Source organism: Eptatretus burgeri, chromosome 2, assembly GCF_056783735.1.
Source record: "Eptatretus burgeri isolate ZD-2024b chromosome 2, Ebu_testis_v1, whole genome shotgun sequence".
Lineage (NCBI taxonomy): Eukaryota > Metazoa > Chordata > Myxini > Myxiniformes > Myxinidae > Eptatretus > Eptatretus burgeri.
In genome coordinates, this window is record NC_140962.1 from 94,452,161 (window position 1) to 94,469,295 (window position 17,135).

At 41.7% G+C, this 17,135-nt stretch overlaps 1 protein-coding gene across 2 annotated transcripts in view; it reads left to right on the forward strand.

Moving 5' to 3' along the window:
• The window catches only part of LOC147032591 (forkhead box protein P1-like), a 175,896-nt gene that overhangs the window by 36,237 nt on the left and 122,524 nt on the right, over positions 1-17,135 (forward strand). For both annotated transcript variants that reach the window (XM_085870331.1, XM_085870330.1), the window contains exons 5-6: positions 9,722-9,805; positions 10,344-10,554. In XM_085870331.1, the coding sequence (XP_085726457.1) occupies positions 9,722-9,805; positions 10,344-10,554 (295 nt within the window). The remainder of the gene's footprint in view (positions 1-9,721; positions 9,806-10,343; positions 10,555-17,135) is intronic.

The following is a 17,135-nucleotide window of genomic DNA, read 5'->3' on the forward strand; positions in this document are numbered from 1 at the left end:
TCTTCAGCATTGGTTCATGTTCAGCATTGGTTCATTGGTTCTAACAAAAAAGGCTAAAGTACAACATATGCCAGAATACAAGCCTCAAACAATGCCAGAGCAAATGAAAGGACAATCAGTCCCTAAACTTCAATATGGCCTGCACTCATTGTACTATATGTTCTTTGGTAATGACTGCGGATAATATGTATGCTTAAACTACCACTGATGGACTTGAGTCTATGTAATTGGTTGTATCTGTTCTGCGTACAAAAGTGAGATAAACAATCGGTGTGAGATGTCACAATGGAAAATGTTTAGTCCAACAAGGTGCAGTTGGTCTGGAAATTAAACTTCAATGAAACATTGAAGCTGGATTTCAAAAAGGAAAAATTTCTATATCTGAGTATTATCAATTTTTTCACTTTGCATCCTTGTATGTAAAAAAGAAATACCATTAATCGTGGGGGGTGGGGGGGGGCAATGTATTTCCTTGGGTATGGAATATTAATCTTTTGCAAACATTATAAATGTATTCTCCTGGGTCCTAGAAACTGGAAAAATAATGTTGCCATTTTTTTCCATTTCGGAGTTTCATCAATGAGTGCTGGGGAGTGTTTTAGGCAAAAAAGGAGAGAATTTTGAAAAAGCAAGTTGCATTTTTTTTTTAAAAGGACCGCCTTACATTCCAGGGCTTCAATGGGGGCAAGATGGGAAGCCACCTGGTTTAATTTATGTAATCGATTTATTTATGTAATCCTAGCTACCTGGTTTAATGAATTAGGTGAGAGATAATTGGTTATTCCCTCCATTCACAGGTGAGAGAAATGGGTGGTCTTTGGTTTTTTCATATATATATATATATATATTTTTTTTTTTTTTGTCGGGTTTGGTAGGGGGTGGGGGACGACGCAAATTCTCTATGTTAATGTGTATCATGTCGTGTTTCTCCCAGTGGAAGGGTGTATTACAGGTCCCAGAAGTTTACAGTTTCAAGGAGTACCATTCAAGAAATACAGAATACCGTAGTACTCCATCCATCCAAATAGCCGCCTCATCAAATGTTTACAAAATGACATGCTGAAAAGCTGTACTATAGAGTAAAGTCATAAGCCATTAATAGTCATACTTTTTATTCTTGAGCATTTTCAGAACAAACAAGACTGATAAATACATTGCTAAAGCACCAAATCTGGAGATAGTTAAACCGCCAAAATGTACTTCTTCATCAGCCAGCCGAGCACAATAATGGCTGAAGCAATTACAATGATTTTAACAGGAGGAAGCAACATTCTCTCTGGCATATTGCACTCATACCACAAAAAAATTGATGAAACAAATATAACTAGAAGGGCACTCGGTAGAGCGCATACCTCCACCACATAATTCCTGATCCATCAGAACATATCAGCCCCAATATATTTTTGAAATATCATGCAATACAGTACTATATCGTTTTTGGCCCTAATCTCCCAATGGTGAAGAATCACTTTGAAAATTAAATAATCCTCGTATCAAGATCCGGATTCAAATCTTCACCGAAATTGAATCAATTTGTTGTGGTTACACATCTAACCTGTTCCACCAAGTTTCATCCAAATCCGTCCACAACTTTTGAGATATCCTGGACACAGACAGACAAACAGACAAACAAACAAACAAGAAAAAGATGTCATGCAGACCATATTTGCAAAATCCAATAAACAAATTTGACCTCAAAAATATTTGGTGGTTGAATTCAAAGACCAAATATGCAACTCCTCTTTAAATTTCAAGTCAATGAGCTGAAAATTGAGGATTTTAGAAATACCACCTAAGTTTTTGACCTTTGGCCTATGTTGACCTTTTGATCGATGTTGACCTCAAAAATAATTGGCTAGTTTAATTCAGTGACCTGAAATGTAAATCCTCTTCAAATTTTAAGTCAATGGAATGAAAATTGAGGATTTTAGAAACACCTCTTTAGTTGTTGACCTTGGGCCCATGTTGACCTTTTAGTTGAAGATGAAAAATACTTGGCAGGTTGAATTCAATGACCTGAAATATAAATCCTCTTCAAATTTCAAGTCAATGGAATGAAAATTTACAATTTTAGAAATGTGGCCTATGTTGACCTTTTGGCCTATGTGGACCTCAAAAATAATTGGTGGTTGAATTCAGTGACCTGAAATGAAAATCCTCTTCAAACTTAAAGTCAATCAGATGAAAATTGAGGATTTTAGAAAGCTCACCTGAGTTGTTGACCTTTGGCCTATGTTGACCTTTTTACTTTTTGACCTCAAAAACAATAGGCTTCTTCCATGTGACAAACTACCATGTGGTGAAGCTTCGTGAAGATTGGTTTGAAATTGCAATCTGTAGGCGACAAACAGACACACAGACAGAAGAACAAAATTGATGAACCCATATACTTGAAAAATCTTTGATTTTGCAAGTAACAAGAAAAAGATGTGCAGAGCATGATACTTGCACAATCCACCCCCTCTCCAAAGGTTGCCATGGATAAATCAAATTGTCCATTTCATTAACATTAATATTGACAATCTTAATCAAAGCTCAAGTCAATCGGATGAAAATTGATTATTTTTCGAATTGAAATTGATAGATTTTAGAAGTTTTACCTTGAGCTGACCTTTTGACCTCAAAAATAGTTGCTTTCCAAATTCAGTGATTCACCATGCATTTGCTGCTTAATCTACAGGTTAACCAGATGAAAATTGATGATTTTTCAGTTGAAAATTGATGATTTTAGAAGTTTGATCTTGAATTGACCTTTTGATCCCCAAAAAATAGTTGGTTTCCTAATTCAGTAATGCACTATGAAATTCCTGTTTTATTATCAAGTCAATCGGATGAAAATTGATGATTTCTCAGATAAAAATGGATGATTTTAGAAGTTTGACCTCGAGTTGACCTTTGACCTTTTGACCTCAGAAATAGTTACTTTCCCAATTCAATGATGCAATATGCAAATCTTGTTCAAATTTCAATTCAATCGGATGAAAAATGACGATTTTAGAAATTTGACCTCAAGATGACTTTTGACCTTTGACCTCAAAATCAATAGGCTTCTCAGTTTAGACTACCTGCACAACTTGGTGACGTTTCATGATGATCGGTTTTAATTTGTGACCTGTAGGCGATTGACAGACAGACAGATCGACTGACCGATATACTTGAAAAATCTTCAATTTTGCAAGTAAAGGCCCGGTCACACCTTGACGTTTTAGCCAGCGATGGCAACGTATTAAAATGTATCTAAAACGCTGGCTGACGTTGAACTTTTGATGTTTTTTTTTAAAGATTCGGACGTATTCATAGCGACTTGGTCTTATGTATAACGCATTGGTAACGGACACAGAACGTTTCGTTGTGTTATAGATAACTTATACCAACGAATGCTGAACCTGTTGTCTGCCTACACAACCGATGCCCAACGATAGTCTAACTTAGGCATAGCGCGTTGCACGCATCGCCGACGATGTCGTGACGTAGCCTATTAAAAGGCTGACGCACAACGATTCGAATCATAACTGCCGTAGAAATGGAAGTGACAACATCGCGGTCACACCTTGGCGATCTTGCCAGCGTATGCCGACCTAAGAAAAATGTGTCTAAAACATTGGGGCACGTCAAATACGGTATGAGTAAGTTTGGTATACGTGAGTAGAACGCTAAAGTACGCTATCATACGTCGTAGTAAGTAGAGTACGTCAAGAAATTTTAAATATGTTCAAAATTTTTGGATGTACTCGGCGTATGACACACGTTCCGCATGCGATGGGGATAAGTTTTACACACGATATGTGGACGCATACACACGTCCACAAAGGCTACTTATAAGCTACTCATAAGTCGAAACATGTCGCGGTAATGTCTTTTTTACGCGAAACTTATTTCTAACTTATGTTTGACGTGCTTTGAACCAATTCTTTACGTAGTCCCAACACACATCGATGTATGTAGATGTATTCCAATGACGTCTTCCGGTCGACAAAAAAAATAAATTAACGTGTTTCTAGCTTACAACTGCCATATAAAGACGTGTTCCCAGCGGTTTTGGGAATTGGTATATAAAAATGCTGCTCATAAAAGGGGACCCAACAGTGTTTTCGAGTCCTTTTTGAGTCGATGTCCATGTCAGCAGTAACAGTATCAGTATCAGTATTAGTAGTAGTTTGTTCATGTTGGCAGTAGTAGGTGAGTGTGAGGGGGAGGGTGTGGGTTATGATGGATCGTCCTTGCGTCCGCGTGTCCACGGGTAGGAGACATCTTTTCACCATTGTTCGAAGTTCTTCGCAGCTAATTTTTATGGGGCTTTTTCAACAATGAGCTACAGCTTGTTTTTACGATTTAGGTCTATTCATAACGGGTTGGACAAATGCACAATGAACTAATAATGTGCATAGAGCGCTTCAATTACTTATAGATACGATATACCAACGAATAATTATCGTGTAGCCGGCGTTCACAAACTATGCCCAACGATAGCCTAACTTATCCATATCGTGCGGCAGTTTATCTTTGCCGGTGACGTGGGGTTTGCTATTCATAGGCTGCCACTCAACGATTTAAAATGCTGCATCTCCACTATTGAAAGTAGACGCTTGCGCTCAACAATTGGATTTTTTTTACACTCAACGACTTTTAAACGGAACCACTCAGCTATTTTCATTGTTTACAATGAACGATTTAAATTGCTGTCACTCGCCTTTGTTTTTTGATCCTGGGGTTTTGAAATTTGAAGCGTTTCTTCTGAACGTGTTAAAATGCTCAAACTCGACTATTTTAAATAGACGCTGCCGATGGACAATTGGAATCATAGCCAAGCTAGACATCGAAGTGTGAACATCCTCGTCATGCCGAAGAAAGGTTTGAAGAATGCTGCAAATAAGTGTTCTGGCCGTGGCCGTGGACGCTGACGCAAGGACGATCCATTATACCGACGTCTTTCAGCCTATGAGTAACTTAAAAGTAACGTCTGTCGATGTGTGGCAACGATCGCGTAACGTGCCAACAACACGTTAATCATAGGTTAGAAATAAGTTTCGGGTACGCTAAACATTACCTCGGCGTGTCTCAACTCATGATTAACTTACAAGTAGCATGTGTTGACGTCTGTCAACGATCGCAGACCGTGCATACAACTTGTGGCCAGCGTAGCGGAACGTGTGAGTCATACGCCGGCATACGTCGTGAAATTTCAAGCATGAAAAAATTTGAGGACAACCAAAAAGTACAACGTTTAAAGCCAACGTACAGCGATGTATGGCAGTGTTTTTCAGCGTGCTCTCAATGTTATCAAAACTTACCCATAACGTATTCAACGTGTGCCAGCGTTTTAGAAAAAAAAATTCAAAAATCGGCATACGTTGGCTAAAACGTCAAGGTGTGACCGAGCCTTAACACAGAGAGGGGTGAAAACATAACCTCTTTCACCTTTGGTGGCGGAGATAAAAAAAAATAACCACCACAAGCTGTTACATACCATTTATGCTTGCACAGATTGTGAAACTCTGCTGTAATGAAGTCTGCCATAAAGTCTGCTGTGAATTGCAACGTACGTATACACAATTGACGAAGGAAAATGGCCAGGAATCAACAGAACCGTTAAGCTAATACATGTAGCTGCTGAACTAGGCTACTTAAGTCTCCTCTATCAGGCAAGAACAGACAAGAGCTTTCCAGAATGCGAGGCATCTGCTGAGAGTGCATTAGCAGACGCTGGTTATAATGTGAGTCTTTGATATGACTCAGCCGGAGTTTGAAACGCTGTCCTCCCAGACTCAGAGCGGACGCTCTAACCATTACTGTTATGCATCTCTTGCAGGGTTTGACACAATACTTGTTTTGTAACATACTTCCACTTCTACTGTAATGTACTGTAATTTTATATATTGCTCACCCTTGCATGTTCACCACAATGTAAAGGTGATGCATCATGATGCTATATGCATTCACATCGACCTGCAGTCTCATCTGCATTACTAATATTATTGAATGCACATTCTAATTGGAATATAATACCTGCATGAACTGAAGTACAGGAAAAAAACATTTTAATGAAAAAACTTTGGGATGGAATCCCTAACAAGACAACCAAACAAGGTCGGAATGACACCACAATCCTTTTACGGATTGCCATCATGACATCTTTTAACATTTTCCAACTCAATCACATCTTTTTTGACAAACATCTTCTTTTGTGTGCAGCACAATGTAGCAGGGTAGCACCTTTGGTTGAGTGCATGGCTGTGCTGCTGATGTAGTGCCCCTTATAGTTTTGAGCAGGAATTTGGAATTTGTTCACAGTGCCAGCGATAGCTCACCTACTCTTCGCAATGGACACCGTGGGATGTTTAACCTCCACCAACTAATGCTGACAGACAGAATGTCCACTTTAACGTCCATCCAAAGGGTGGCACACACATTGATGAAACACCAGAACGACGGTTTATAGCTCCGCCAACATTCAAACCCAGGCGAGACAGGTTAGAGGTGAGTATGTGTACCTCTCGGCCATTCTGCCAGCGCACAACAAATAAAATACACAATTAGACCAAACCTCACGACAAATCTACTTGTACAATTCATGCAACTTGTTCCCACAGACACCTTCATACAATTGTTACTGCGATTGGTGTCCATGTCCTGCCAAAGGGTACAATCCATATTAATAAATGGCTGTGTGTGTGTGTGTGTGTGTGTGTGTGTGTGTGTGTGTGTGTGTGTGTGTGTGTGTGTGTGTGTGTGTGTGTGTGTGTGTGTGTGTGTGTGTGTGTGTGTGTTTTATTGATTGGTATCTACATATGCAGGTTTCAGAATGTGGAATGGAGTCCTCCCAGGGTGGGCTCTAAGTATCCACCTTCATTTCAGTAAGGGGTCACGATTCACGGACCAAGCTGTGATGTCTTCTGTTCTCAAAGCTTTGTGCTGAGGGCTCTCTTCAGGATCGCTACTGAGCCCAGGACAGCGTCCCAGTGAAGTTCATGTGTAATGATGTTCCCAGGGATGGTTTTTTTAATATCTCTAAGGTTGTTGTTCATCATTCCCATGAGGTTCTTCGTCATCACTGGTACAACTTTGGCATTCTTCAGCTTCCAGGATATTTTCACTTCCTGCTTGAAGTCTTGGTATTTGGTCATTTTCTTGATTTTTGCATCGTTAGTCCAAAATCTCCGGTTTAACACCCCAATGAGGAATGCCTTCTCTTTTTTTTGTACCGAAGAATATGTGGTCGCAATGCTTCGTTTTCAATGTTCACGCTCGATGGGATCATAAGGTCGTACGTGAGTGGTACTTCAATGTTTTCAGCGATTGATTTTGGTTCATTTTCCCACAAATTTTCTGGAACTGCAATGTCAAAGTTTTTGCAGATGTGCGGATTACTTTACAAACTCTGTTGTGTCGCTGTGTGTACAGCTGTTCTGATACGTTTTTTGTTCGTGTTCAGTCATTTAGCATCACATATCGTTCTCTTTGATAACCTCACCTGTCTTTTTTTTTCTCCTCCTCTCCCCCTCCTTTTTCTCTCACTCTGTCCCCTGTTCGCTCCCCTGTCCTCTTAAAATGCAGCACTTTCCTCCCACACCTCTGTCGCGCTCTCTCTGCCTGCGTGTGTGTCTCGCTCTCCCTTCACGCACTCTTCCCCCCCGCAGTGAATAGCAACGTTTGGTGAGGTGTCGCTCTCCCACCTCCCCACTAACTCCCCTTCCCCTTCTCACCCTAAACCTACCTCCTTTCTTTCTCCTTCCCTCTTTCACTCCTCCCCCCCCCCCAATTTATTGACCTCTCAGCGAAGTAATGGGTTGTGTTTGCGAGTTGTTACTATTGCCACACAGTCACCTGTAACAAAAATATCAAAATATGTCATTATGGTAATCCGTAAAAGGATTGTGGTGTCGTATTGTGGTCATTCCTACCTTGTTTGGTTGTTGGGGATTCCATCCGGACATGTTTTTTTTAAAATGTTTATTCTGATCTGGTGTCACAGTATCTCTGCTGTGTGAAAATCTTGTGGAATCGATTTGGCCAATTTATATACGTGCTCATTATTTTACGCACTCCTAAACTGCTCAACAAAATAAGTTGAAAAGTGTTGTTTGTACTCTGGATGTTCATAGGAATGTTCCACTAAATTGGGATGGCCACCTCCAACTTATGTTTTCACTTTTATGCTGGTGTTGTTGTTGTTTTTCATCTGATCCTCCTTCTTCTTCCTCTCCTCCTTCTCCTTCTTCTCCTCCTCCTTCTTGTTGTGACATCCACTTCATGTGGTGACAGGATGACTTCTCGATTGGGGACATTGCGTAAACTAAATCAATGCCACTTAGGCTGGTGTCCTCAATGATGTCGTGAAGGGTTGTGAGAGGACGTCCCCTTCTCTGGAGTTCCTCAGCCCTTCAGAGGAGGACTTTCTTTGCTGGTTCTTCATGGCGCATCACATGACTAGCAATGGGGAGTCAGCGTCGTCTCACAATAGCAGAGATGCGGGGAAGAACCACACAAATCTCTGTTGGTGATATGGTGTCGCCAAGAAGCATTCAGGACTTTGCAAAGCAATCGGATGTAGGTACCATCCACTGATTTATCCAGTGCTTGGGTCAAGGTCCAGGATTCGCGCCCAGAGAGAAGGATTGACTCAACAGTAGTTTTGAAGATCCTTCGCATACTCCATCTGCGGATTGGAGATATCCAAACTCTGTTGAGGGCGTGAACTATAAACTTATGGAAGTTGTACAAATCATTCTAAAATATGCCAATTCTCTGTGTTACAGAATAATGACAACTATCGTCATCATAGATGAGGGGGGACTGCATTGAAACATACGTGTCTGTTTGTTTGTGGGACGAAATGCGTTGAAACATGGTGTTGTCCTCGGGATGTGCATGTGAACGTCCTATGAAGTTGAGATGCAGGCCTCCTCTCCTCCAACTTGAAGTTACACTTCCTTGCCACTCCTGTAGGGAGGGACTGGGAGTTTATACTTTAGTAAAATTCATGAAATTTTAACTAAAGGCTTTCGGTTCATGTTTTATTTTAAGTAAATATTTGTTTATTTATTTTTATGTTGTCAGAGTTGCAGGATTTGTTATTTCGTTTAATGCGTTGAGCTGTTTATCCAGCCTATGAAGACTGTACTGCTCACATATATTTAGCTCCTTGCCTTTCTGGGTCTTTTGGCCAACCGACATTCGCCATTCTCGCTACCCACAAACATTTAGCCACATCCAAAGATGTATTTCCCACCCAATCGTTTAATTTAGTTTCTCATGAACATGTGTTCCCCTGGTGTGGAGGGTGTATAGACATGGACACCAAGCAAGATTAAATAGAAAATCTGCCAAAGGGCGGAGGAGCTCCTTGTGAGCCAACGGCCATCCATATCTGGTCCCAACTGCGTCTGCGGACGTCGTCCTGCTGCCGGTTACCTTCCCGAGGAGGTTGGTGGCAGGATTTGCACTCCGGTCACCACAAAACACTTCACTCCGCAAAATGCACTGCAGTGTGCATTGGGGTGGCGCAGAGGTGTCGGCCACCAGACGGCAGTCTCCTCAGGTTAATCTGAGGCAGTCCCTTCAGGTGGGTTCCTGGAATGTCCTATCCCGAAGAGATGGTGATGGGCCCGGCTTCTGCCTGGGTGATGGCCAGACAGAGGCCCCTGGAGGACCGGCAGAAAGAGGACGCAGCGACGTGCTGTAGCGCATGCTCCCCATTTATGTACGTTACCTGTCTTTGCAGCTCGGAAAGGAGCAGCAAAGATTGCAGGCCATGACAGCACACCTGCAGGCTAAGCAGGGTGAGCCGAAACCCTCTGTACATCCAGTAAGTTCTACACTGTCTATTTATGACTTGGTGTTACATTACTATATGTGCAGCGTTGTAGTGCCATTCATATGTTGCCCGGAGACATTATGAGCTGACTACAAAGTATCATCTGGTATCGCCAAGCAGACCGAGCATATTACTCAATCCTAAAGTTCATTCACAATCCAGTTGGGTTTTTATTTTAATTTTAATTCTGTAGTGAAAGTACATAGATGACGCATTATGTAATCGACGATCAAAAAGTGATCGACATGTGTGTAATTCTCCAGAGACGCTAATGATTTCCAGAAGATTAGAATGAAAATGCTTAAATCTTGTGAATTTGAGCCAAACAACCTATTAAGTATCAGCCCATTGTCCTTACAACTAGACCACTATACTCACTTCTGACAATTATAATAACCTAATAACCACAATCAACATTGTTTGAAAATGACAATTATTTGAACTAGAAGTCTTGAAATAACTTTTAAATGGCAAAGCTAACTTCCTCTTCTTTGTCTGTTCCACTTTGTATCATCCCTTCCTGCTCCAGCTCAATATGACAGCAGCAGGAATTCTGGGAAAGCTTACCATGGAGTCCACTTCACTCTCTGTTCCACGGAGCCCCTCAAACACAAGCGGGGGTCTTGGAGCGGCGGGTCTCTCAGGGCTTACAGTGCTGACCCCAGCCTCCATGCAGGCTATGCAGGCTGTGGGTCCGGCGCGAAGGCGCAGTACTGAGAGATACTCATCTCTCTCGTCGGGTAAGGTGATAAACATTAGCAGATGTGAAAATTTCACACTCGCAGCTTGAGAAAGTCACAAAAAGCAAGTTTCAGTGTTCTCATCATTGCTCTTTTTCATCACCATGATTAGTGGGTCAAACTTTAATAATTATGAAGGCTTAGTTATGAGCATTATCTTCAGTTTCATACAACATTATTTGTAGACTCTTATTCTCTCTCTCTATCGAGTGCAGCCTGTGGCTGCTGGTTGCATCATTGGTTGGGACGCGGCTATGCTGCTGATGCAGTGTCCCCCTTCCCAGTACACTGGTACTCATTTTGCCGACCTCAGAAGGATGACAGGCTGAGTCAACCTCCTGGTGTATTAATTCAGCGGCCCAACGGGGTTTGAACTCAGGACCCGAGGATCCCAAGCTGCCACCCTCACCAATAAGCCAACACCAGGCTTAGACTTATTTAAACACAAAAATTGTTTGTGAGATGAAATTTAATTACAAAAAGAATACCAGAAAGAGAGAATAAAAGATTAAAAATGTTTTTTTGAACTATGTTTTCAAACTTTATCAAACACTATGGTATGTGTTTTTATTGAGCGTCTCGTGTATGTGAAAAGAAACCCACCAGTGATGTTTAAATGCAACTTTGAAGTTGACAAATCCAGATATATCGAAGTTAAACCTGGTGTTGGCTTAGCGGTTAGGGTGGTGGCTTGGGATTCTCGGGTCCTGAGTTCAAGGCCCGTTGGCTGCTGAATTAACACCAGGGGGTTGACTCAGCCTGTGTCATCCTTCTGAGGTCGGCGAAATGAGTACCAGTGCAGCAGCCAAAAAGGTTGCACACGAAGGGAAGGGGTATTGATGGATTTATCAAATCTGGTATTGGTGTGGTGCAGGCATGATGGGCCAAATGGCCTCCTCCTGTGCAAAATTTCCTTGTAATTCCTTGTAAAAATTTCATCATTTTGGAGACTGGATTGTGTGAGGGGCAATGACTTCATATCATTAGCTGTAATTTGTTGTCAAATTTTCAATCACTGCTTTGAAATTTTTCGAAAAAGCAATCGACCATTAAATTGCGTGACGGTCCAAAGGTAGACCACTGATGTTATGTTTGCTCCAATGCTGGAGCATAGGTTTTGTTTTGGAGATTTTTTGGTTTATTGTTTGTTTGAAGGTATTGCTTTGTCTGCTTTCTCACTCTAATTTTACTGACTTTGACAGTGCTCCCCCTTCTGATTAAGTTTCATTACATGAACGGTGTAACGGACATGGCAATGTATTTTGCAAAATTACATTGAACATTCTTACCTATCCTTTCTAAACTTACCCCACTCCACCCCACCCGTTCCAATTCCCAAGTACATACAAAAATGTAGACAGCTCATTCTGGTCGACTCTAATTCCAAAATACTTTTCCAAGACACCAATCGTTTGGAATTGGCGGTGCACAGCTGTTCATTAAAACATTGCCGCATTCAAAGATTTTGAAAGGAATTGTTTATATTGAAAAATGGTATTTTTGGAGTATTTAAAAAAAAAAACAAATGGCCAGCTGAACATATTCAGGGATTTCTTCTCCGTGTGTTGGCTTAATGGTTAAGGTGGCTGGATTCAGATCTTTGGGTATTGAGTTTGAGCCCCTGTCGACCGTTGAATTAACACCGGGTGGGGTTGACTCAGCCTGTCATCCTTCTGAGGTTAGCAAAATGAGTACCAGTGCATTGGTAATAGAGGGTTAGGGTTAGCACAGTTAGGTTAGGTTAGCACCGCCGCTCCCCCATGAAATGATGCAACCAGCAGCCACAGGCTGCACATGATAGCTAGCTATTCTGGGTTGATCTCTCTTTCGTGAGCCGAGAGTTTGAAAACAACAATATAAAAAACAACTGAAGTCACAACCCCTGACCAGGGGTGTCACTGGGCATTGGCCCATGGGGCACGTACCCTGAATGTGTTTTGCTGTTCCCTGCATCTATTTTCATCCCTTGGCTGCAATAGGCCACTTTATAACGAGTTGCCTATTTTTCTACACATGCTGCTTTGCTTAATGTGTTATTGGGGATGGGGTGGTGGAGGGGGGTGGGGATTTGAAGTTTGAGGGGGCCCAGGCTCCAAATCTTTTTGGAAGCTAGCGACGCGTCAGCCCCTGACAAACAAGACATGATATTTCAAGAATTTAAGAGAGTACAAGAAGCTATTATGTTACATATTCATTGATTTCAAATTTCTGAAGTTAACACAATCAGTTTTAACTCAGGTGGTTGCAGAAGCACCAAAAAACATGGGGGCAATACCTCTGGGCGCTCACCTGGTAGTAGCTGGATACGCCAACCAGGGAACCAATCGTAGGCATGAATGACCTACAAAATATGTAACGGAGAAGAAAGTAAATACCTATGGATTTTTTTTAATGCCGTGAACAATCTTTGGTACATCACGGGTGATGAAGGTTGTGGTAAGTTTCATCGGAATTGTATGTGTAGTTTCTGAGAAGAAAGCAAATACCTCTTTTGGGGGGCAACCCCCCTGTAGACCCCTTTGGATCCCAATTTTTTAAATGCCATGCATAAAACTTTGGTATATACATGGGAATGAACATTGTGGTAAAGTTTTATTGAAATCGTATTTGTAGTTTCAGAGAAGAAGTTGAAAATACTTGTTGATGGACGGACGGACGGACAGACAGACAGACAGATGATGCACCATCCCATAAGCTCCCCGGAACTACGTTCCAGGTGAGCTAAAAACGACAACCATTGTATCAAATGGTGACATGCTGAATGGTGCCTGGTGTTGACTTAATGGTTAAGGTGGCTGGCTTAAGATCTTTTGGTCTTGAGTTCAAACCCTTGTCGTTCTGCTGAATTAACACCAGGTAGGTGTTGACTCAGCCTGTCATCCTTCCCAGGTCGGCAAAATAAGTACCAGCTTACTGGTAACAGGAGGCATTGCATCAGCGGCATAGCCACACCCCCAGAAAATGATGCAGCTGAACAGTCACAGGCTACATATGAATAAATAAATAAATGCTGAATGGTTTGGATATGGGTTCTGTCTCCTCCAAGCGTGGCATTACAGTCAAAAACTTATTCGAGGCAGCAGGGCTCACCCAGTCAGTCACCCAGTCAGGTTTACTCTCCCTGCTTGATACAAGAATGTCAAACTTTCCTGCTAGCATATCTTATAATTCATCCACTTCTCTTGACTCATCAGATCATATGCTGGTAAAACTGTACATTTCAATGGCACTTCCATGAGTCACCATGGCATTGCTGTGCTTGGCAGTTCAACGATGTAGATTGTCCTGGTCGAAGATATACTATCTCTTGCTAAGACTGCTCTTCCATCCCCTCAGCTACAGATATTGACAGTCTGGAATTTCTTGCAGAATGACCTCTGTTTGTGTTTGTTTGTCTGTCTGTCTGTCTGTCTGTCTCTCTCTCTCACTCTCTCACCACTCTAGCTCTGCTATCCTATCTATGGTATACACAGCCTGCTGTGGAGCAATAGCTTGAAAACAACTTTTCTTCTCTGCATGGAAGCCAAATTATTACTGATAGAAACATGCAGACAATTCACAATGCCTGCAATCTTTGTACATATCATTAGGAAAGACTACAACACAACACAAGGCTTGCCAGATATAAGATTTTTGTGGCAATCAATTAAAAAAATTAACTCTCTACAAAACCTACTCTTCTTAATTCCCTTTGCACATCAAAGAAGGAGTCACAATGTGATGAGGCGTAATGTCTGAATGAATGGCTCGGGTTCCCAAGTCCCCTCCCTCCCTGTCCAAAATCTCACCCTCCCCCCCCCATCCCAAATCTCCCCCCTCCCCCCTTTTACAACCTAATCCTTGGAGCAAATGGATTTCTCACCTGCAAGAGTGTAGAAATACAGTATCTGGACAATCCTCATACATCATCAGAAGGGCACAAAGTCCTGATGGTATCAGTGTATTTATTCTCAAAACCTGTGCATCTGAGCTGGCTGATCCTCTTTCACCAAGAATGGAACCAATACAGACCCTTTGACAATAGACTGGTTAACTTCCTTCTCATAATCAGCAAGGTAATGGAATCTTACAATATCAGGAAACCTCAAAGATTATTATCTCTTCTCCATCAGTTTAATATCAGATTGTCATTTTGGCATCCATCTTGGCCACCACCTGAGACATGCTTCTTTTACTAACTCAGTAAAAGACGGATGCTCTGAACCTCAAGAAAGATGTCAGAGCAGTCTCTCCCTACATCTCCCAAGCATTCATCTCCATTTGACACTCGGCCATAGTCACTAAACTTTCTTCCAACAGCATCCGAGGTCCACTCCTTGACTGACTGGTGTAATTTCTTCATCTCTGTACACGATACATAGCCCTCAATCGTATATTATCCACTGTCCTAGCTTTGGAGATTGGTGTCCCTCAAGGCAGTATCCCACCCTATTCCTGTCTTATATTATTGACCTCTAGGCCTCCTATGAAAACCCTCTATATCAGTTTGCAGACGACTCTACAATGTGTTGGAAAGTCCTTCACACCAATGACAGGTCCGCAGGCTGCAGTTGTGTCTTTGTCCACCGAATGGGAGAAACATAGAAACTGGTAAATCACCTGGAATATGTCACTCAACGCTTCGAAGTCTCACATGCTCACTCAGTCTCTACAAAACAGACTGCATAGCAAACCCCCCATTTTTATTCTGCACGCAACTTCGAGCATAGGTGAAGTATTTGCATCTCCTGTCTTCCAGGGCTTTGAGACCTCCAGGAATTATTTTCAGAGCCAAGTAATTTATTGAACACTCTCAGGTATTAACAGCATACAAGGTCTTCATCTGCAGTGTCATGAAATATGGCTCTCCTCTGTTGACTGTAGCTGCTACATATCAGCATGAGAGGAAAGAGCAGAGTAGGACCATACTCTGTGCAGATGCGTTGGTGCTGCCGAAGCAGTCTCCTTGGCTATTGGACACAATCCTGGATGGGTCGCCACTCCGACACAGGATACCAGCATGCTGGCATGAATTTTGCCGACCTCAGAAGGATGACAGGCCGAGTTAACCCCCACCTGCTATTAATTCAACAGCCAAGTGGGATTTGAACTCAGGACCCAAGGATCCAAAGCCCACCACCCTAACTATGAAGCCAACACCAGGCATATATCAGCATGCATCCCTGAAAAGTAAAATTCAAGGCCTTGAGGTTAATTGCAGTGACAGGGCAGGAGGCTGAGTGCAGGGTTGGTGGGCAGAGCAATTTTTTACCACTTCATATTCAGTTTTGGCTTCCCTGCCTTCTTAGCCATTTATCCCTCAAGCCTTACCAAATCACACTTGCATTGCTAACAATCCATTCTGCATTGCCGTCCCCAAATGTTGGCCAATTGCTCACATCTCCACTCTTTTATCCTCCACATCTGCCAACTGTGGAATCATCTTCCTGAGTCTGTTCAATCATGTTCTTCCCTCCACTCATTTAATATGGTGAGCATAAGTGTCACAAGTACTTTAAACGTGATGGGTACAGGTATAAAGGGTGCCCCTTTAAGTTTAGGGGGGTGGGGGGGTGCACAGGTCTCCACCTCCAGCTATCTATTGTAAAATAACATTTTCAGGGGTGTGTTGCTTTGTAACAATTTTCTTTCACTCTTTGTACCACACTTTCAGAAATTTGAGAAAAAATTTCAGCTTCTTTGTTTTTATTGTCCTATATATTATTTTGTAATGGTTCTGAAAAAGCCTTTCTTCCTCTTCTTCTTCAAAATAAAAAACACAATCGTTTCAACATATTTGAGATTATAGCACATGTTAGATATAGAGATGCAAAACTTCAAATAGTTCGAACTTTCCAAAAAAGAAAAAAGGTCAAGCTTGTCAGTTCTTTCCTTGTGAATATACAGGACAAGTTGATTATTGGATCATTTTCCCGACACGGTACCTCTCCTCTGTATTTTGACATGATGCTGAGATAATGAACTTTCGCCAGAGGCCAAACTCATCAGCATGAGCAGATAGATTTCCAGCATGTTCTTCCAAAATTTCCAGCCTAGTGGCACTCAGGGCTTCTTTGTTAACAAGAACAGCAGATATTGATTTTGTTCTTTCCGTCCTTCAGCTCAGACAAAGCAAGTGCAGATTTCCTACATGATTTTCATCATCGGCAATTCAATCTCTTGGTGTCGTTACATTCAATTTTGTGGCGTGTGAATAAAGACGAGAACAAATCTTCTTGTACATCGGGTTTCGACAGAAAAAAAAAGTGTCGGTTTCCATGAATTTTTTTCGATTTTATTCGGCTATAATGAATCGTGTGTACACATGACGTGATCTTGAAGAGATTCATTCATTCAATGTTGTGTAAATGATATGAAAATGTGAATTGTATGTACTTCTGACAGTGGTAATTACCCTGCGCACGTGAAACGAAAACCGGGGTTAATCAATTGGTTAATGTCTGTCCGTCCATCCGTCTGTCTGTTCATCTTATCAGTTTATGATTGAGGAGCAACTTATTTAAATTGAATGTTATATTTTGAAGACGAATCGGAACATGAATCGGAAGACAAGTCTTTCGTTTGACCGTATGTTGACTTTG